Source organism: Dunckerocampus dactyliophorus, chromosome 8, assembly GCF_027744805.1.
Source record: "Dunckerocampus dactyliophorus isolate RoL2022-P2 chromosome 8, RoL_Ddac_1.1, whole genome shotgun sequence".
Taxonomy (NCBI): Eukaryota; Metazoa; Chordata; class Actinopteri; order Syngnathiformes; family Syngnathidae; genus Dunckerocampus; species Dunckerocampus dactyliophorus.
Window position 1 is genome coordinate 21,975,040 of NC_072826.1, and position 23,193 is coordinate 21,998,232.

At 42.4% G+C, this 23,193-nt stretch overlaps 2 protein-coding genes and 1 long non-coding RNA gene across 3 annotated transcripts in view; 1 reads left to right on the forward strand and 2 right to left on the reverse strand.

Annotated features, from left to right (window-relative positions):
• Positions 1 to 10,319: 10,319 nt before the first annotated feature.
• fam210b (family with sequence similarity 210 member B) lies at positions 10,320 to 14,294 on the reverse strand. The gene is made up of 3 exons (XM_054783308.1): positions 13,672 to 14,294; positions 12,528 to 12,718; positions 10,320 to 11,231 (listed from the first exon to the last, which is right to left on the reverse strand). Exons 1-3 carry the CDS (start codon positions 14,116 to 14,118, stop codon positions 11,015 to 11,017), a joined length of 855 nt encoding a protein of 284 aa, XP_054639283.1. The 5' UTR covers positions 14,119 to 14,294; the 3' UTR covers positions 10,320 to 11,014.
• Positions 13,561 to 20,899, forward strand: LOC129185829 (uncharacterized). The gene is made up of 3 exons (XR_008572143.1): positions 13,561 to 13,950; positions 15,805 to 15,857; positions 18,266 to 20,899. It is a non-coding gene; the product is annotated as an uncharacterized LOC129185829 (long non-coding RNA).
• The window catches only part of ppp1r16b (protein phosphatase 1, regulatory subunit 16B), a 104,605-nt gene continuing 100,425 nt past the window's right edge, over positions 19,014 to 23,193 (reverse strand). The window contains exon 11 of the mRNA XM_054783306.1: positions 19,014 to 21,967. Coding sequence (XP_054639281.1) covers positions 21,542 to 21,967 — 426 coding nt within the window. The 3' untranslated portion in view covers positions 19,014 to 21,541. The remainder of the gene's footprint in view (positions 21,968 to 23,193) is intronic.

A 23,193-nucleotide genomic window follows, 5' to 3' on the forward strand; every position in this document is an offset into this window, starting at 1 on the left:
AACATGCTAACCACCGTGCAGCCTTTTCAAAAATATATTCATTAATAAATCATGCTGCTTAGTGGTATAATATGGCCTATTATTAGTAAAAAAAAATGCTTATTTCAGCAAATGTTAGAGATTTTTTGCCCAAATGAAGCATTTTCAAGTATAAAAATGTCTAAATGAAGTAAAATACAAATATAAGGCATTCAGAAGACGCATTCAAAGACGTTGATATGTAGTATTGTACACTGCTCACTACGTGTCAGTAATGTTTGGTGAGACACACAAGCAACCATACTTGATCGCTGGTACAACAGGTTTTTATTGCAGGTTTGAATGCTCTCACAACAGGTATAATAACACGGGCTACTGTTGCTGCCACAACCCAAGACAAGCTAAAACTCAACTCTGAACCCCGACGTCACATCCTGTCTGCCCCCAACTCATCTTCCCTAGCACATGTACAGAAACACACAGGAGCACAAGTCTTGTTTATGTCTTATATGACTTGTTTTGGCTTATTATGTCGACTATATTGGGTAATAGGAGTGTAAAGGTGACTATAAAGGTGTTATTACATGTCTAGAGGGCTCTAATAATGTTAAACACTGTATTTAGAAGGTCATAAGCAGGTTTTCTATGTTCTAACGATGAAATGTTGTAATTATAAATAAGAAATCCTACTTTGAGGTAATTCACTTATCACAGGCGGGTCTGGAGCCAGGTAAGCGCCATAAACGAGGGATTACTGTAATCAATTATTTGTGTTAGTTTCTGGTCACTGGTCATCCTATTTCTTCACTTCATCATCAATCACACATACACACAAAAACAGACAGAGAAAAACAAAACCACTGTTGGAGTTCATCAAGATATGCTGAAATTTTGCAAAATGGTCTGCAGTCTCTCAATATATGCACAATGGCCAGGTTTTTTGTGATTTTACAAGCATGTTTTTCCCTTAAATTGGCTGTTTGACTTAAGAGAGAAGGCAAAACGTTCAGACTGGCAACTCACTTTGTCCGGTCTTGTTTGCATTTGAGACCATCTTGGACTTCATAGTCCACTGTATTGCGTGACGGGAGCAGCAGGTGATTTGCCCGGCTGCCTGTGACATTACATGAGTGACATGAAGAAAAAAAGAAAAACACTTGACAAGCACTGCTCCTCTGTCACAGAGAAGATCCACTCTCTCCCTGCTCCATTATAATTGCTCGCATTTAACAGCTGAGCTTCTCAATCCAGAGGAGCAATGAAGCGGCGGTGGTGACTGTTTAAGTGAAACAAATAAATAAAAGTGTCTCTAGTGGAAATTGATTGGCAGCGGTGTTTAAAATAATAAGATGCAGCTGTTGATAGTGGAGGAGCGTCTGCAGCTTTACTTTCCGTAGCGGCCCCCGTGGCGGCACAGGAGTCGTGATGAAGGCAGACGGCTGACAGGTGCTCCAGGATGATGGCGACGTCAAGTGCACCTGCTAAACTTAACTCGGAGACGGGAGCCAAACAGGAAGAGAAAGCATGAGAGGAAAAACACCCAGTCTGGGAGTGAGAGACGGGCCACAAAAAATAAGAAGATAAGAGGGTTAAAGCATAAAAAAAAGATGGAAAGTGAGCAGTCAAAGAGTTTGGAAAGAGTCGCCTCGTCCTTACACTTAACTTTTTGTGTGTGTGTGTGTGTGTGTGTGTGTGTGTGTGTGTGTGTGTGTGTGTGTGTGTGTGTTAGGCTAACAGAGTATTGTCAAAAGTCAAGAATGTAATCATTATTGTGTTGTCAACTTGACCAGATTTTCCAAGGCATCTCTCCAGGTCACTGCTCTGAGAGAGTGACTGGAAGAAAAGCTTTGAATTGTTTGGGCAGTAGTTGATTGGCGCCACCTGTTTGTTTACACATAAAAAACTGTAGAATATACTTAGTATACTGTACAGGAAGCCCTCGAGTTATGACGTACTCGACCTACGACGTTTCGACTTTACGACGCCCGTGCCTCGTCCGCTATTTTGTCCGCCATTTTGTTCCCAGCACCATCGTGTTTCTGTTTAGCTAGTGCATCGTGCTTGTCTGTGTTTGTGTGCCAGGAGTATCTTTGCCTTTTTCGCCCTCCCTTTTTCACATCATCATAAAAAGATCGGAGACAGCAGAGACACCAACGAACATCAGTAAAGACTTGGGCTTCAGTCGGTCGACCGTGGCGACCATTATTAAGGACCAAGTTCGTATTTTAGCGCATGTGAAGGGTTTCGCCCCTATGAGGGATACAGTAATCTCAAAGCAAAGTTCTTCGATCCTTGCGAGATGGAAAGATTACTTACGTTATGGATCTAAGAACAGAATCAACGTAGGCTTAATATCAGCCTAATGCTCATTCAGGAAAAGGCACAATGTATTTTCCAAACTTTGAAAGAGCAGAAAGGCAAGGACGCTGAGAAGGAGGAATTTACCCCTAGCAAGGGCTGGTTTATGAGATTCAAAGCCCGTACTAATCTTCATAATATCTGGGTCCAGGGGGAAGCTGCATCCGCAGATGAAGACAGATGAAGGGTCATCTAGCCAAGATAATCCGGGAGGGTGGGTATCTTGCAGAGCAAGTTTTCAACGTGGATGAAACCGGATTGTTGTGGAAGCGGCTGCTTAATCGGACCTACATCTCTAAGGAGGAGAAGACGGCCCCGGGCCATAAAGTTGGGAAGGAGAGGCTTACTTTGCTGCTTGGGAGTAACACTGCTGGGGACTTCAAGCTGAAACCTTTGCTCGTCTATCTTTCTGAAAACTCCAGGGCACTCAAGGGGATATGGAAGAGCATCTTACCAGTCATCTGGAAGTCGAATAGGAAGGCATGGGTGACGCAAGCTGTTTTTGAGGATTGGTTCACCAGCCATTTTGACCCTGCAGTGGAGCGGTGCTGTGTGGCCAAGGGCATCCCCTTCAAGGTCTTACTTTTGCTCAACAATGCTTCTGGCCATCCTCCTACTTTGGGTGATTTCCACCCCAGTTTTAAGGTGGTTTACCTCCCACCCAACACGACATCCCTGCTGCAGCCCATGGATCAAGGCGCCATCCTTCAAGGCACGCTAACTTAGAAGGACTATGGCTCAGGCGTTGGAGAGGACGGAAAATCAAGAGGGCTTCAACCTTAAGGACTTCTGGAGGGGGTATAACATCCGTGATGCCATTAAGAACATTGCCGATGTGTGGAATGAGGTGAAGCAGAGCAACGTGAACGGCGTGTGGAGAAACACGTGTCCCCAATTTGTGGGCGACTTCCCCGGCTTAGAGGAGACTTGTGAGTCTGTAATCGATACAGTTGTTGAAATCAGTCGGCGATTGGATCTGGAGTTGGACAAGGACGACATCACGGAACTTCTGGATTCCCAAGGAGAAGAGCTATCATCGGAGGACCTGATTGAATTGGAGAAGCAGATGATGCAAGAAGACGAATCCACAGTATCCCCAGAAGAAAGGCATTTCACGACCAAGGGCTTAGCTGAGGCATTTTCTTGTGCGATTCGTTTTCCCAATATGGAACGATTTTTGGAAGTTTCAAGGGAAGTGATGGACAGTGTATGGTGCTACCGTGAGATCTGTGAGGAAAAGAGGAAGATTTCCTACCAGACGGACATCTGCTAGTACTTCACCAAGGTGGCGAGGCCAGTAGAAGCTGCACATGCTTCCCCAGCAATAGCTCTCACAGCCTCCCCCCCTTCTTCTCCATCTACCTCTCGGCAGTAATGGTAAGTGCAGCATCTTAATTTTAAATTTTAATGTATTTTAATGTATTTTAGTTTTTTTACACAAAGTATTTTGTCATAAATTTCGACTTTAACGGTGAAATAGGACTTACGCGGTAATTCGGGTTATGTCACCACTCGTTCGTAATTGAGGACTTCCTGTACTTGGATATTAAAATATAACAATTGAGTCTTTTAATAATAATTAACAATACAGTTAATCATATTTCTTAATTTGTTTTACTTTTTTGTGGGGAAAAAATTGTTTTATTCAGATCAACACGGTGTTGCAATAACATAATTCAGTGTTCCCTTCTTACATCCCGGTTCACCTTTTGCAGATTTTTTAAGTGCAATTTTGCTTTTTTGTTTTACAGCGTATGAACACGCATTGCGTTGTGGTGTATTAGAGCGATCTATCAGTGCTCTGTTGCTTGGGTCTGTTATTGTATGTACTACTGCTACCAGTAGAGGGTGTTGTATACTCATGTCAGAGTCCCTACACCTCATCAGCCTGCAAAATATCGAGCCACAACAGCCCTGACTGGCTCAGGGAGAACCCGCCCATTATGTTCTGTGTTCTGATTGGCTTTAGACCATTGTCAATCAATCTCCTTCGTGCAACACTGCTGTGTTTCCTGTTTGGTAGTGATCATCGCTAGGACGCCATTATGGAATGCTGTAAATGAATTTTCGGTTCATGGAGGACTACGAGGAGTAAAATACAACAACAGTAGCAATATGTTTTAACAAGGATACAAAAACGCTAGAGCTGAACGGCGACTGGGCGAGGCACGTCAGAGGAGAGAATCCGGTGAGTCACTTAATAATTTCTTGTGTCCAATAGATTGATCATTCAAATTCAAACGAAATTTGAACTTTGAGAGTGTTCAAACAAGAGAGAAATGTGATTTGTGCCTGCGTGAGAAAAGAATATAAAGTGTATTGTGGGGGGTTTTGCAGCCTTAAAACATATAATAATTGCAAACAAATAAAGTTGGCTACTTGGCGCATTTCACTTAATGTGGGCTATTTTGTGAACCTATCCCCTGTGATAAACGAGGGAACACTGTATCCATCCATCCCTTTTCTATGCTGCTTTTCCTCATTGGGGTCGCGGGGGAACACTGTATCACAAATGGAAATTACCGCAAATATATTGGGGTGTTTATTTAACTAAACTGCAAAGACGACGGTTGGAGAGAGGCTGTTATTTCCGCGATTTGAAAACTCATTACATAAACGTTTATAAAGTGGAGAGTAAAATGCACCAAAAAATGACCACATGATCATTTATTAGCATGTATATGACAGCAGCAACACAACCAATGCTGTAATAGCCGGCATAGAGTGCATTGTACCGACAGCTGAATAGCGCAGCTGACATTTTAAAGCGCACGCAGAGGTAGATAAAGCTGCTCATGATACTTCCAAAGCCATCTTGTGCAATTAATTAAATTAGAAAAGCTACAGCCACAGTTGTTAATGCCAATGTTTTTTTTTTTGCTCAGCGTTAATTAGAGTAGGTAATTTGCTTTTGTAGACAATGCTGCCGCAACTGATACAACAATATTTAGTTTAAAAAGTGTCAAACACCGTTGCTCCTTCTTGCTACCAAAATGTAGTTCAAGTTCCACAAACACGTGTAGGGGTGTGAAAAAAGAGTTGCATGTGTGTGTGTGTGTGTGTGTGTGTGCGCATTTGTCGACATTCTCTGAACCTGCCAGCCTAACTTTTCCTGGAGTGACACTGTGGAACGCTAACACGTTACTGAGCAGGAGATAACGGCATGGCAGGGAGCGGCGCTAATGAGCAACGTGTTAATATCAGACACATGCAGGACAAAAAGCAGCTTGTCCAGTTGCTGTGTGTGTGTGTGTGCGTGTGTGTGTGTGTGTGTGTGTGTGTGACCGTACGCACTAACACTTTTTCCATATGTTGAAGTAACTGTACGCATCAGCACTTTGCAACACTTGTGTCAGATAGACTGTCATAACACATTCAGTGTGTGTGTAGGTGTGTGTGTGTGTGTGCGTGTGTGTGTGTCTGATAGTGGTGATGCTGACGCTGTAACTAACATTACTAAAAAAAAAAAAAAAGTCCTGCAACCAGTACTTGTCTTCAGCTGAGGCACGGATTTGAAGACCCCTGCACCTTCATGCTGGGAGAGATGTCATCATCCAACACAAGACCACAGAAGAAGTGTTATGAGATCCTATGTTAGGCTGCGTGCGGCACTCTGGTGTGTTCACACTGGCATTTTTGTCATGTGACCAAATGATGCACGGTAACTCAAACCAAATTTGGTTCACTTGAAGTCCAATGTGAACACTACATGGAACAAAGACCATGAAGGAAATGATAAATGTGTGTGAGAAAAGGTGTTGGAGGTGCCACAGCGCTGTTATGCTCTGTTGGATGCTATACAGTCAGTGCATTGTCAGTCTGACAACTTCTCACAGGGGCCTTCACACAGACACACACACACACACAAACACTCACCTAGCACAATCAGAGTTATACAACACTTTAGATAAGACTCATGACTGGGAGCCACACGGTGGATGTATTGTTCTCACTCACACCAGTCTGACTCTCGCTTTCACACAGACTTGCCTTTCCGGGTACACAGGCTTAGGTTTCACTTACTTCTTATATATGCTCTGTGTACTTTCATTCTGGGATTTTTCCTATATTTTCCTCATTGATGATAAAAGTCCAGCGCTGTAGCCAAATATATTGCCCTTATTTTTAACACAATTTGAAAACCTTTTAAAATGGTGTGATCATCAACCAGGAAAAAAAGCTAAAGAAAAGAAAAAGCCATTACAGGGCTCTGCTCTGTGTGGCAATGGTACTCTTTAAGAGTACATTTTTGAAGTTTTTTGTGAAATTCAAGATGGTAAACATATATAATATAAAAATATTTTTATATATAAAAATATATATAAAATCTAAACTACACATTCTGAACTTTGGTTTGGAATATTTGAGCTACATAACACATCACAAACCGTGTCCAATCAATTCCTTACCTGCATTTGTTCTTGTTAGGAATGGAATATTTTCCACACTGAACAGAGAGATAACACAATCACAACACATTTCACTTGGAACCGTGTTGGGTTTTTTTTATTCTCTCTCTCTCTCTCTCTCTCTCACACACACACACACACACACACACACACACACACACACACATAGTTTCATTATGAGTCACGTTCCTGTCTGGCTTAGACGCTCAACCACCTGGCGTGGACTGGGTGAAACCAGATCAGACCAATACACCAACAAACAATTAACAGGAAGTTTCCTGATTACTGAGACCGCCTCCACAGAGGGCTTACGAGGAAGAGGAACTCAGTTTCGCTTTAGAGACCTTGGCTGGGTGGCTGTCCGTTCTCTCCAGCGTTAGCATTGTGCCCGAAAAGCGAAAGCCAAATCTATGTGAGCTGGCGTGAGTGAGAACAATGCATCCATTGTGTGTCTCCCAATCATTTTCCATGAGTCTCATCTTGCGCAACTCTCATTTTGCTCGGTGTCTGTGTGTCCTGAAGGCTCCCATAAGAAGTAATTAGAATGAACTATTACACAGAAAAATATCTAACAGTACCAAAACCACAAGTGTGAACGCACCTGTTGTAGTTGTAGCCACTCCTTTATTTTTTCCACTTGCATTTGCAGTGTGTGTGTGTGGGTTGTTTTCTTACACACACTTTCACTATGTAAATGCTGGTGTGTGTGTGTGTGTGTGTGTGTGTGTGTGTGTGTGTACGGAGACGTGCACAAGGTAGCCCAGCAGAGTGGCTGGGAGTGCTGTCACCAATTTGTTCCTCGCCGTAGGGGACATGCAGGGGATGGAGAGGCGATGGCAGCTCCCTGTCCTCCTCATGGCTAATGAGGCCTACACTTCTTCCTCTCTCTCGTGTACGTGTGCGCGCGCGCGCGTGTTTGTGATCAGTTCGTATCCATTTGTGGTGCAGAGCTGCCATCGCTCCTATTTCTGAGAGTTGATGTCTGCCACCTTAGCACTTAGTTCTCCTTAAAACTTTTTCCTTGCTGAATTATTTACTGCCACACACGCGCACACACACACACACACACACACGTAGTCTATCACATACATTGCACCAGGAGAGGATTGCGCCCGTGTGACCCATCAAATGTACAATGTAGGCAGCATGACGGATCAAAATGGAGAGAAAAAATGAGTTTAACTAGGTGTGTACAACATGTCTCTCACGTTCACCATATTAATTAGAAAGGATGTGTTGAAATTATGTATTTCTTGCTCGTGTAAAGGTGTTTAAAGTTCTCCAGAAGCGACATTAGGTCGCGGCAATAATGGAGAGGCGCCCCGTGAGGTGCATTTGTAGTTCAGGAACGCCCCTGTGTGGAGAAAAACAGAAAGTGCAGCTGCAGTGAACGTGTGCAATGTAGGTACTGAGGTGTTTGTTTACTCAACTGCAGTGAATAACAGGCATCAGTTTGAAATAAGGTTCTTTGTTTTTTTTTCTTATATTACAATTTATTTTACAACTTTTTTAAAATTACTGCTTTTTTTCCCCCCATTTTTGCTGTTGTTTTTTTAAATTGTATTGTTTAATCGTATTTTTAGAATGTGCCGAGGGCCAATAAAAAAGCAGTCGCGGCCCGTAAATGGCCTCCGGGCCACACTTTGGACACCACTGTTATAGAGGATCTTTGACTAGTGTTTTTTGCAGTTGAACCTTAAAAACAGCATAGCTCTCTTGTCATATACATTAGAGGATCTTTGACTAGTGTTTTTGTAGTAGATCCTTAAAAACAGCGGAGCGCTCCTGTCACATAGAGGATCTTTGGCCAGAGTTTTTGAAGTTCGGTCCTTAACATCAGTCAAAAACTAATCTTCGTATGTGGAGACTTCAGTATTGATCTGCACAAAATAATAGATGACTTCATAGATGAGTCTATACCCTAAAATCACCATACCCAGCAGAATAACAGACCACTGGTGCCACGTTAATTGATAATATATCCACTAATGATTTTAATAACAACACAACTAGTGATCTTCTAATAAACAACATCAATAACCATCTTCCAGTGTTTAAAATTTACAACAAAAACTATAAAAAAAAAGAAAGCTGGAAGTCAAAAGGACTTTCCAAAGACTACACACAAAGGAAAGCATCAATGCTTTAAAAAAGACTTGGAAGAACAAAGATGGAGTGTGTGTACAGTGAAAATGATGTGGAAGAAAGCATATGAACACTTCCTAAATATTTATATGAGGTGCTACGATAAGCACTGTCCATTGAGAGAAATGTCTAATAAGCAAAAGAAGAATAATCAGCCGTGGATGGCAAAGGGTCTGCAAAATGCCTGCAAGAAGAAAATATAAGAAAAAGATATACAAAAATAAATAAACATCTTGAGAGTGTGTAAGTAGGAATATTATAGCCATTCACTAGACAAGAATAAAAACAACATTAGAGCTACATGGGCATCCTAAACAGTATTAGTAGGAATGGGACTAAGAAAGCAAATTGGAAATGGCAAGAATGATGATATGAATGAGGGAGTTGACAGTTTCAATAACTACTTAGTAAATATTGGACCAAGACTGGAAGAAAAGATCCCAGAATCAGTGGAGGAATGGAATGAAAGTATAGACAGGAACCCTAACTCTGTGTTCATCACTGATGTGACAAAAAAGGAAATCGTTGATATTGTCAATAAATGTAAAGCAAAAACATCAACTGATTGTAATGGAATCTAAATGGAAACGATAAAAAACGTAATTAACAATATCGCAGAACCTCTGACGTACATCACTAACTAATCACTCCAGACTGGTAACATTTCCAAACAAAATGAAAACAGCGAAAGTAGTTCAAATTTTCAAATATCAACTTACAAACTACCGACCAAGTTCGTTATTACCACAATTTTCCAAAATCATTGAAAATCTCTTCAACAACAGGTTGGAAGAATGTATTAATAAGAATGAATTACTCACGGACAGCCAATACGGATACAGAGCTAACGTTTCAACTTCTTTGGCACTGATCGAAATTACAGAGGAAATCACTAATGCTATAGATGGCAGGACGTGTGCAGCTGCAGTATTTCTGGATCTGACACAAGCTTTCCATACAGTTAATCACAACATCCTAATTACAGAAGTAGAAAGGTACGGAATCAGAGGGTTAGTTTTGAGCTCGGTTAAAAGCTACTTAGCAAACAGGAAGCAATATGTGAAGCTAGGAGAATATACATCTGCAGGTTTAAATATATCATGCGGCGTACCCCAGGGGTCAATACCGTAACCAAAACTGTTCAACCTATATGTAAACGACAACTGTAACGTCACAAAAGACGTAAAGCTGGTATTATTTGCAGACGATATTACTGCCTTTTGTTCGGGAGAGGGTACACAAGAGCTAATAAAAAGTCACAAATTAATTGACTATACTAAAAACATGGTTTGATAAAAACAGTTTATCCCATAACTTGAGTAAAACTAAAATAATACTATTTGGTAATAGCAGAAATGCTCAAATACAAATTGACGACGTTTTCCGGGGGTCATAATAGATGAAAATATGTGCTGGAAATTTCACATAAAAAATATGCAACATAAAGTGGCAAGAAATCAGAATCAGCTTTATTGGCCAAGTATGCTTACACAAACAAGGAATTTGACTTTGGTTCAATTAAATACCTCAATACTAAATAAATACTGAATAAAGCAAAATTTGTCCTTGACCAAAACTCATTCCTGGGGAATATGACCTCAGGGAAAAAATTTAACTTAAAACACTTAAATACGCACAAAAAACCTTCAGCATATCATTATGGGGAATCAAATTATGGAACGGATTGATTAAGGAACTCAAACAAAATGAGCGATTAAAAAAAAAAGTACATTAAAATATGATTGATTTATTGTGGTTCCAAATGCAAGCAACATCCATTTTTATTGATGAAACACTTTCATTCGTCTGGATTTGAAGATTAGAACTTGCTGTTGCAAAGGAAAGTAAATAAAGATGTCTCAGCCCAGAGAATGAAGGGGAAGGACCACTGCGTCCTGACAGGAAGTAGTCCACATGAGGAACCTTCACTTCCTTAAGGAACAAACAATGCTAAAACTAAAACATCCCTGATTGTACATCAAATTCAACTAGTCTAAATACATTTGTACTGCATTTGTTTATCCTTCAGTATTATTCCACTAAAATCACACAACAGCAGTCGTCAAGGCAAATGTTGAGGACACTTATAAATATGGCTGGACGCTGGTTATACAGCGATGTCATCAGGGCGCAGAGGTGGGTGGTTTGAACAGCCCCGTCCTTCTGAAGTAGCGCACGATGAGTGGCACCGACACCAGGGTGATGCTGATGCGAACGGGAGCAAAGAGTTTGTGGATGGCGTAGGCCAGGACGAAGGTACTGGTCCCCGCTGCCATCTTGGACTGAATGATGGCCTCGCTGAACCCCACTTTGCTCAGCACGGCTGCCATATCAATCCCACTGGTGGAGACAGAGAACTCATTAGATGTAGGTCCAGTTTAGGCCCACCAGAGGGAGCCAAGCTGTCGGGATGTAGTGTGACTCCTGTCTTCACATTGTCAAATGTTCTGCACTCCGCAAGCTTTAATCAGCTAAATGCAAGGCTGGGTAGTCCTCACATAGTGATAATGCTCCGTGGCTGCGGGCGACATTTGGAGGGTGATAATCAGCTGTATGAGGAACGCTGCCTGCTGCTAATCTCCACTAAATCTCTCTGGTATTCAAGCTGCTGGCACGCCGCCTCTTACTAGTCTGCCAGATCCAAGAAATGCTGTATGCTTGACTCTTTGCACCGGCGTTATCACATGAAAATGTCCATGAAACACAAAGATTTGATTTTCAGCATGTCTTGTCTGAGACACGCAGGGTGAGAAAACAAGCTCATGTTTTATGGTCGTCTACACTTGCTGCTATAAAGACTGAGAGACGCTTTTTAAAGCCACGTGCCTCTGCTGCTAGTTCTTCATGGGTACTCCACTCCACAGTCCAACAGCATTTCTTCACCGATACTGCCACGATAACTACATACTTTCTTCTGCTATATAAATATCATCTCTGCTCCAATTACCAGCTCTATTCAATTAACCACAGAGTCTCCTAGAGTCGGCGGGTGCATGGTCTACATAAGCAAATAACCGCCAGGGCTTCTAATTAGTGGCCAGGTCAGAAACATTGGTTTTAACAGCTGTGGCTGTAGGCAACTTCCTGATGTAGTTTTTTTTTATTATCAACTCCACAAGGTGACAGTAGCATCATTTGATGTATCATCAGTGGTCACCATCAAGCATCTTTACAGTATCTACCTCTGCATGCTCTATAAAATTATATATAGCTGCTGTGTTGTGCAATGAGGAATTGATACGCTGTCGTAGGTCAAATATACTACAAATATATGAAAATATCAAAGTGGCAAAGACTTTTTGCTCAGTACGCGGCCCTCGGTTGTAAAAGTTTGGACACCCCCTTGTTTAGAGCATTTATGGTAACTTTTTGGGCCACAATGAAGAAAAAAAACAATAAACATGTAACGTTCTGGGGGAAGCAATGATTTAAGAAGTATTTTGTTTAAGAAAAAGCTATAATAAAATTACATTTTTGGGGGGAGAAAGGTTGTAATTAAAAAAAGTCTTAATTTAAAAAGAATAAAGTCACACTCATATGATACAATTACAACTTTTCTATAAAAAAAAAAAAAAAAACATACAACTTTTTTATCCAGACTAAAATACGTAACTCTGCAGTAAGCTGCGTAGCTACCTGGATATGAGGAGGTAGAACATTCCCAGGGACATGAGGGAGATCCCAATGTGAAAGGAAACTCCCACAGCTCCGTATTCCTGAAAGACTTTTTTTAGCTGCTGGGTCTTGTTAGGTTTATCTCCATCTGGTTCTGACTCCCCGGGGGCTTTTCCTGCAGACCAGTGGGTTGAGGGGTCTGTTTTTTGGTCCTGGGTGGGATGAAATGAAACAGAACCATCAATCACTGTAAGGTGAAGTTGTTTGAGTACACAAAAAGTCTGGTCTGCAGCTGCTTTCTTGTACTACTTTGGCCCAAGCTTTCAGAATGACTTTGGAGCTTGGCAGTGTCCTTGCTGGCCTGTCAACAAAGAACAGTAGTGTGTGTGTGGGAGCAGGCTGCTTTGGAGAGGCGAGTGAGGACCGACTCAAAGCAAAGACAGGCAGGCGGCGGCAGCAGCAGCAGCATTGGAGGGTCATGTGAGCATGAGTTACGCCACAGAGGGTGTATGGGAGGGGAACATTGGGACCTCTGTGACTGATAACTTCTTAGAAGCGTACAGTCATAGTGGCACACTAACACACACTCCCTTACACACACATACACCTCCTCAACACTGCAGCCTTACGTGCAACATTGAGACATTTGTTTGCTTTGGAGGACATGCCAGCAGACATATCAAGTTGTATAGCCATTAGACAAATGCTCAGCGACTTGGCTAAATCTGACGTTTTTTTTAATAGCAGCCATGTTTTTCAACAAATGTTGCTCATATTTTACGCACACGTGCTTGTCAGTCTCCGAAAGATGTGTGCCAATCTCAACCACGTTGGAAAAACAACCAAACTATTTTAATATTTCATTATTCATATTTATACTTGAGTACATTGCTCAAGTTAAGGTTCACATAATAACAATTATGCATGCAAAGGTGAGATAAGGTTTAGTGCGGCACCACTCGTGTTTGTCGTTCAACAAAAGGAATGTGACCGACGTCAAGCCACTTCCGGGTGACGTCACATACGTCAACCTGCCACGCGCATTAAAGGTTAATTAAAACCAGGTGTGCTGGAGCACTGTGGGTCAGCAGTCATGCAAACAAAAGTACACACCTGCCAACTCATGAACGTTATTTGCACTACAACTAAGTTATTTTTAAAATACCTCCGCAATGTTGTCCCCGTCGGTGGTCTTCTTGGAGGATGCGGATGAAGCTCGACTAGCCGCCATGGTGGCTAAAAGCCGAGTGTTACCTGCTAACAAAGCCACCGTGTCTGCTCGGCCTTCATGTCGCCTCAACACCCTCGATAACCGGCCTCCAAGTTGTTGACCTATGGACTCGGCGCTAACACACACCCGCTGCAAGGGTCCCAAGTTGAAACCGCAGGAGTCCCGGTTGTGGCGGAGGTGCGTCGACGATGGTTCCGGTTGTTGTCCCCCGAGGTGAGCTAATGTTGAGCCGACAAAGCAGCAACAGCAGGTCAGGTACCGCTGAGACGCGTGTGTCCTCGTTAGAGTACAAGTGACGTTCTTCAGTGTTTGTGCTGTGAGCCTCCAATGTGCCAACAAACCGGGTGACGGGAGAACCATACACGCCGTACGCAAGAACATGGTCGTCGATTGCTCTAGAGATCCGCTGTTCCTGAATAAATAAATAAATTAAAAAATTTGTTAAATATCAACGAGTGGCGGTGCAGACATGCTGTCAGTGTCCCCCTGGCTCCGAATTTAGCCGCGCAAGCGCAGACTGGAAGCCTGTGTGTGTGTGAATGCAGTGGACAAAGCCAGTGGCGGTGACAGGAAGGCAACGTGCGTTCTTTCGACTGCCACTAGGGGGAGTTGGGTTGACAGCCATATCATTAGGTACATCTGCAGTAAAAGTAGTACAGGTCTAAAAATCTAACCAGGTTTAAATAAAACAAAATAAGTGATGCCGAATATACTTGGAGTAAAGTTACTTAGTAAAAACACTTACTCAGTCTTATCCTCATGTGCTTTACATGCCTGCTTTTATTTAATGTCTGACTCCACTTATTCTATTTCCCATTAGCATGATTTTGCTGCTACTTTGTTTCCAACAGCTTCCTTTTCTTAACACAGAAAGTGGACAAAAGTTAAATGACAACCAACCATACCATACCATACCTAATATTGTGCCCTTTTCTGTAACAGTTTAGTGTTGTTGTGTATCAACTGCATGCAGACGGTAACCTGTCAGAGATAGTACAACAAAGATTGCAACATTTGTCATCCTGTGGCCAGATGATCTTTCTTAAAGCCATAGCTCATTGGCTTACATTCCTCTTCTGCAGTTGTTTATTGTTATCGAGAGAGGCCCAGAATGAAAAGCTTGGGTGGGAGTTGAGATAAAGATGTGAAGGGGTGACAGCGGCATTTGGCAGGAAGCCACAGAAATGATCAACATACCGTCTGACCTCTTCTTAGAAAAGCCACAAAAACAATGTGTGGGCTGGAAAAAAAAATGCAACCTCTGTTGTTGGGTAAAGGTACCGATAAACATATTTACAAAGAAAAGACTATATGTAATACACATCTTACTAGAGGCCATCACATACTCGTGTGAATATTTAGTTTTTCCACTTAAATTGCATTGGTAATATCACAAAGTTGATTTTTGACTTGTTGGAAAAAGTCTTATCCATTTCAATCCACTGGTGTCACACTTGAAGCCGCAGGGCCAGATTTGATGATTTTGTGGCCTGCGAAAGCCTGGAAATAAAACAAATACACTTATGTTTTTTATTTGATTTTTTTTTTTTTTTTTACTATATGAGGAGAAGCGGCATAGAAAATGGATGGATGGATATATTTATATATATTTTTTACCTTTTTCTTTAATTTTTTTATATTTAAAAAATATTTATTTTCTACTGTATATTTATATGAAAAAAAATTAAATAAAAAAATGTAATAAATCCAAAAGCCAGTTTTTCATGCTAAATGTATTGTCCATTTTGACTTGCTTTTTCGTTGGCAAATCCTATTGATATAATTAAATGGAAGGAATTAATTATACATTAGTTTTATACTAAAATGTCCGTGTGGCACTGACTTCTTTCGATGTAAGTTTCTTGGTAAAACCACACAAAAAGAAAATGATAATAAAACACGGTATACTGTATATGGTTTCAGTCACAGGTGGCCCTCTGGGGGTAACCGTACCTACGATGTGGCCCACGGGGAAAATGAGCTTGACGAACCTGTTTTTTTTTTTTAATAACATTTTTAACCACTTAAGAATTACTTTTGTCATTTTAAAGACGTTTTTATTTTCAGTTTGCAGATTCTGATGGTGACGATGTGAGCGACCTTGGCAGCGAAAATCGAAGGTAATCAAGTGATGATATTCCAAACTGTGTGCTTGTACTTTATTTACTTGGAGAAAGTCATCGGATAATGTTCTTGAAACCAGTCATTCAGGTTTATTCACCCACTTTTAAAAAAAGACAAACATTTCCTGTGTGAGTAGCAGTTTGCTGGAGGGCTCTGTGTCGTAACTGCAGCTGCCACCACTCATCTCTGCTTCTTCCTTGTGATTAACTTCCTTTTTTTCTGTTTATTTGATCAGGTCGCTACCCATAAAGTTGAGCTTTTTTGCTTTTCAAGTAGGCAAGTAACATATTTTGCAACTTCATGTTATTTTTTTGCAGTTTGCACTAGTTGCACAGTTACAGTATATAAGACCATGCAAACGTGCATTGGGTTTGATTGGTACTTGTCAAATCATCCAAATACCAATGGTTAGCATGTTGGCCTCACAGTCCACAGATAATGTGTTTGAATCTTTGTTGAAACACGTGTGGAGGTTGCATGTTCATGGCTACCTTTCCAGGTACTCTGGTTTAGGTTGTCCCATATGTGGCCTGAGATCGGCTGGTGACCAGTCCAGGGTGTACCCCACCTCTCGCCCGAAGACCGCTACCCCAGCATACCCCAGTACAGATAATGGATGGATGTGTTGAAAAACTAATCATGTAATTACAGCCACCTAAGAGTAAAAATACATTTCAGTCATGATCCATGTCACTCGGATGTCTTCAGTGGAGTACAAAAAGACAATGAAGCTCTGTTGTGCCCCTCAAATGAACATTATTTGCATGATGGTGAATCATTTGAGCTTGCCATTCACGTGTCATTTGCACTTCCCTCCATGAATGAGAACCTTCTTTTCATCCATTCTTTTTCTCGGTGATCAGCGTCCAAACAGCCTGGCACTGAATCGTTTCCTGTCTTTACTCAGCCTCGCTCCTTTGTTTGCTCTCTCCGGCACACATCCATTTGGGCCACAAGCCAGCTGACCCACCACGACCCAGGACAGACTGGCCAATGCAGCAAGGTCCGAGCGACAGGGGTCTGGACCATGTGTTTGCTCTGCTTTTGTCCTCCTTTCTGGGCCTGTTCCTCACGTTGCCTGGCACGCGTCCAACATTTATTTAACATCAAGTCAAAGTCTAACCTGACATTCTTTGGGGAATTAGTTCAATACTGTCAATACTGTCATCAAAGCAAGAGTTCAGATCATTCAGAGACTGGCATCCCATTGAAATACACTCCTGACCAAAATGTTCAGGCATTCACACTGTTATGTCTTGATGGCAAAGGCAAAAAAGCTTTCTCTCTTTGAACGCGGTTGGATTGTTGAGTTGCATAAGCACGGCCTCTCACAGCGCGCCATTGCTGCTGAGGTTGGACACAATAAGACAGTCATTTGAAACGTCCTCAGGCAAGTTAATCATTTGCACAGTACGTCTCTGTTAGCAACAGTCAAGGGGACCTTGTCAACTCTCACAACACACTGCGGGCCTTCAAAATAAGAGCGTTTTCAGCTATTGGCTCTTGCTTACCTGTGTTCACAAAGTAAGGGTTTCATAAAAAATAGCTTACACCAACATTAAGGCAGCAAACAAAGTGTTACTTTTCAAAAGTAAACCTCTATTGTGAAAGTTTATTCCTGTGAAAAGAAACTTTATAATAATATATTCAAGTTGAATGGTATATTTATATACTGGTTATAAATTGCCCTGTAAGAAATTCATAGTAATGTTGATAAAAGGTTCATATCAAACAATTCATGGAGAACTTTAGACATTCCATCGAAAAAGAACTGTGGTTAGCGGCCTCATCTAAAACCATGCAGTTTTATGACATTGCCTTGAAGAATGAAGAATTTGAACCGGAATCGTTCTAATTCAAACGATGCCCAACCATAATGACAAGGAGATCCACCTGTGAGGCTTTCCACACGGCACAGTGGAGGGTGTGCCATCATGCATTGGGGCCTTTTTTTTTTCCTTCAATGGAACAATGCAGCTTCAGGTTGTGCAGGGGCGTCAAACGGCAGATAGCAATGTGGCGATGTTACAGGGGGCATCCGTCATGACTGAAGGCCCTCTTCTGTGTGGTAATGACTGGCTTTTTCAACAGGACAACGCTGCAGTTCACAATGACCGCCTGACAAAGAACTTCTTCCAGGGGAATAACCTCACTCTTTTGGACCATCCTGCGTGTTAAACCTAATAACTGGTTGGGCCGCCCTTAGCAGCACAGCTGTAATCAAGTGTTTGCAATAACTTGCAATGGGTCTCTTACAGCGCTGTGGAGGAATTGTTGTAATTCGGCCACATTTAGGTTTTCCAGCATGAACCTCCTTTTTAAAGTCATACCACAGAATCTCAGTAGGATTCAAGTCAGGACTTTGACTCGGCCACTCCAAAGTTTTCATTTTGGTTTTCTTCAGTTCTAGAGATTGAGGCTTCATCACACGCTTGTGAACGGAGGAGGAGGAAGCTTGATGAAGATGGACGGCCCTTAGGGGAAGTGTGAGCTCCGTCCTCGAGTGACCGGCAGAAGCGAGCATTGAAGTGGACAATTGTTACTGGCGCAGGTGCCTTGAAGAAGCGACAAGGATCCCCTGCCAACAGGAGTGCTGCATGGAGGCGACCTACAGCATGTCCGATTCCTGCCACCAGGGGCGCCCTACAGAGGCATCAAGCAGTCCCCGTCACCAAGAGAGAGTTGCATGGAGGTGGCCGACAGAACAAGTGATACCTGCTGCTGGCGGTGTCTTGAGGTGTCGGGCAACCCCCACAGTCAAGGCCACTGCAGGGAGACCATATGCTTGCTAACTCTCCCGACCTTCAACTGCTGCCACCCACAACACTGGAGACATCAAGGCCGAGAGGAACAGCTCCACAGACCTGGAGGACAGTGATAATGAAGACGTGGTTCGCCAAGCCACCACCACACAGGCGGGGGCCACTGCTCCGAGGCAGTTGTACTGCAGCCAGCTGGGGAGCCGGTACGTCCTGGTGGCAATGGTCTCTCTTAGGAAGTGGCTTGAAGCCTACGTCGTCCCCAACTAGCGTGTCACCACCAGCACTGAGCACCCAGTAAATGATGTACAGCTGGTTTGGTCCGCCAGGGGAGCTGCACAGCGACCAGGGCGGAACGTCAAGGCCTGGGTCTTCAGCGAGGTATTATGTCAGTGTTAGGATTGGTGTATCGTATTCATGCCTTACCTTTTATCTGTAGATTTATATTTGTATGTACTATATCATTCACGTGTAAACACACCCTAAATTATTGCACCTTTTCCATACAGCCCCACCCAATTCAGAAGAGACCATGTAAGCTTCTCAAAATATACAATTTATTTCAAAAGTGTGAATGCCACCGTCAATATTTTCCAGTAATTACAAACCTTACCTTATCCTTCCAAACATGTAGGTGAATGACACATGTTTAACAGGTGCTTGTTATCCCTTTTGGGGCCACTTCTAATGATACTTTACAAACTGGACATGAAATCTCAATGCATTTTTATTGCAGCAGCTAGAACAGACAAGCTCAGTTGGACCTCCGCTAGTTTCAAGTGGACTCATTGAACAAACAAAAAACAAGCATGAATAAGGACTAACATGAAAAGATGAACAATAACACTGACACCTGAGCAGGGTTTACACTGTGGGATTAGCCATATGGATCGTTAAATTCTCCTATGTTACTCAGTCAGGTTCCATTTATTTTCATTAAGACACAAACAACAGACTTGAATGCAGCTGACGGGAACAGATGACCAGACACGTACAATCATATTTACAAATTCATATTTACAAATAATAGACACTGTACAAGGGCTTACAAGGGAGGTTGAATTGTGTGTTAAACAAAATCGGGAAGAAATAAAACCTTTCGACGGAAGACTCTTTGGCACTGGTGAGGAGATGAGGCAACATACAGTTAAATGTCAGGGCCAATGTGCTTATTGGGTGTCTCATTGGGGTGGGGGGGGACATGCTAACACTGTCAATCATAGTGATGGAGTCACGTGCTGTGAAGCACTGAACACTTCACTTCTCATATCAGAAGGTGCTTTCTCATCTTGTATCACAGTCACACGCCATCTGCAGTAATAAATAATGTAGGAACCATGATGCTTTCTAATATCATAAATAAATGTACAGTCAACAACGCTCCGAGTGAATGATTCATAAATAGAAATGTCAGTTGGAGTTCTGACAGTATAAAAAGGGACGGTGAGTGTCCAAGTACACTTCCTGAACGTTATAATACTTGTTTTTTTTTTTTTTAATGGCATTCCTTCCCTTTGATATACAGGCTACCTTCATAGCTATTTTTGCTGAATTTGCTTCCTGACTTTTCTTCTGTTGAAAAAGCACAACAATGACATTCGAATGAAATCTCGAACAGAACTTCAATCGTGTACCTTGAATTCTTCCTCATCCATCTTTTGGATTTAGGGTGCACAAGGCCAGAGAAACAAGTGTATCAACAGGAATTTTAACCCATAGACTCATTTTAATTTACAGCCTGCCTTCTTCTGAGGAATTCAGTTGTGTTTTAGGCTGCGTTCACACTTGTGGTTCGGTACCAAAGACTTGACTGAGCAGCTTTCGTGACATAACTCAAACACCCCAAACCAAAATCGCATCTGCTAGGTTGAATATATAGCTTATTTTTATATTTTGCTATGCAGTCGCAGTGGTTTCGGTCGAGGACCACCTGTGAATGGCCAAAAAAATGGCGAGTAATAGATTCGCCCATAAACTATATGCTTGAGACATGGCTTACTCCCCCCTCCCAACTCCTCCAAACGTTCTCCATTTTCGGATCAACATTTGCAACAAGTCTGATTGGAATTATTAGATTTGATTCAGCTCCAGAACCCTCACCTTCTCTCTTCAATTGCCATTGCTAACTTGTGACACAATCTAGGTTTACGCGGCAGTTTGTGTTCTATTTGGGGGATCTTTTTAAGCTGTGGCAGCATCTGAGAAATCTATAAGCAAGTTTCACGTTTGCATCTCAGCACACAACGATGGTGCATTCAGAAACCACCGAACAAAGTATGTAATTTCAACACTTGAAGGAAAAAAACCAATCATTGTTGAAGCACCGGAAAGACGAACATGTAAAAAGTGTGGGCTTTCAAAGAGTGGTGCACGTGTGCTGTGCACGTTTTATGTATTTCTAAATTGTTGCGACATACGGTGGTGTGTTTTCTGTGGGGGAAAAAAAGTGAATTTGTGGGGTTGCAAATGCTGAATTGGTGAATATTTGAGGGATCCACTGTATTTACCAGCTTTGGTTTCAGGAAAAGCGAAAGCTCAGTAGCTCTTGTTTTTAAAGAGTGGCTGTCGGCACAGAGGGGATAAAGTAGAGCAGTTTTTCTTCCATATTTATTTCTGCATGCTTTTTGCTGTCTTTTTAATACCGGTCCTTGTGTTTGGTCCGTGTCATGTTCACACTTGAGCTCAAATGAACTGAACCGCACTAGAGTACACTTACAAGCGGAGAGACCCAGCTCTCAAACCATCTCTGTCTCCACCAGGGTTTGGATGATCGCGTTCACACTTGACCAAACTGTACCTTAACCTAACATGACAGGTGTGAACGCAGCCTTAGTGAGAATCCATTGATTGTTTTGCGTCCCATTTCCATTCATCCTTCTGTGCAAATGCTTGCTGTTCCATCATTTCACATGACGAGGGCGCTATGACACACAGCAGCAGGTCCGCGACTTTGGCTGCTCATCCTCTACTGGCTGTTTCAGTTTGAGGAGGGGCGGGTCGCCGCTGGCCGGCGTGTAGAAAACGGCGTTGCCATTGGACGACACAAGCGGCATCCGGGGATCGTCGGAGTTGAGTTTGGCATCGCTGAAGGAGTCTGTGGACCCGTTGCCGAGGTGACCATTGAACAAGGGGTGGTTCAGCAGTTTGGCCGCCGCCCTCTGTTTCTTCAGCTCCGACAGAGTTTGAGGTCTTTCGTGAGGCCACTTGTCACCCTGGCCTGCGGCAGGCGGCTGTGGCGGCACGCACGATGACGTGGGGATGAGGCCGTTCTGTTTGGTGCTGCCATCTTTGAGAATGGTGGGCTGCTTGGGCTGGTCGGGGAGTTCCACCGCCTCAACGGGCTTTACCTGGACAGTGAGAAAAGTGATGCACCTTCTTAGTCATTGACTACATACAGTCATGGAAAAAATGATTAGACCACCCGTGTTTCTTCAGTTTCTTGTTCATTTTAGTGCCTGATACAACTAAAGGTACCTTTTGTTTGGACAAATATAACAATGACAACAAAAATAGAAAATGTTTTGGCAGTACAATACTACAGCTATTCATGTAAGAACTTAAGTGATTTTGGTTATCAAGAAAACCATGGAAGTTTCTAGATATCAGCTCTTAAACTCAACTATTATAAGCTATATTTGTTATATTTGTCCAAACAAATGTACCTTTTAGTTGTACCAGGCATTAAAATGGATCAGTAAACTGAAGAAACAAGGGTGGTCTAATTGTTTCCATGACTGTACACGAGCAGGTTTGATAGTAGTTCTAGCATTTTACCCGTGTTATCATACAATGTTGCACGTAACAAACTTGTCTTTTACCCTTTGCGACTCGTGTAATAAGGATATAGATCAGGGGTCTCATCGTATCTTGCAGCCCGCGACTGGACATCAAAGAGAAGTGTAACTGCAGCCCGCAACATCCGGGCAAACTCAGTGTTACTTCCATACTTACAGGGGCAAGTAAACACCAACACTGAACTAACAGTGGTGTTATCACATGGACCGGGGGAGGGGTGGCCCTTTAGCGTTATTGTGAGCCATGTATTGTGAATCGTATCGTATCGTGAGGTACCCTGAGATTCCCGGCCCTACTTCCAATACTTGATGCGACCCAGCCTCGCCCAGACTCTACCTCCACTGGGCCCCAGTGAAATTGAGTTTGAGACCCCTGATATAGATGGACCCTTCCCAGCACTGCTTGTTAATTCAACCATCGTGGATCACACACCCAACACCCAATCTCGTGATACTCGTGTTTTATTTTTTTATTGTTCACAGCTGCAAGATAACCCACCATGGAGCCAACCAAAGTTGCAAGTGCCAGCACTTCGATAAAGAAGGCGAGAAGAATCCGTGTATCATTCGTTCATTCGTTTTTCTGTATGAAATCAACACTATAAGAACGACTGATGTGTTTTTTCATAATTTGTTTTTTGAACTAAATCAAAAATATTTTGTTTTTCAATAAAATATGAAGAAGATGGATGTCAAGAGAAAATCTGCTGTTGGCTCCAAAATAGATGAGCGACCAGACAAGTTATTTGAGAATAATCCATCCATTTTCAATGCCGCTT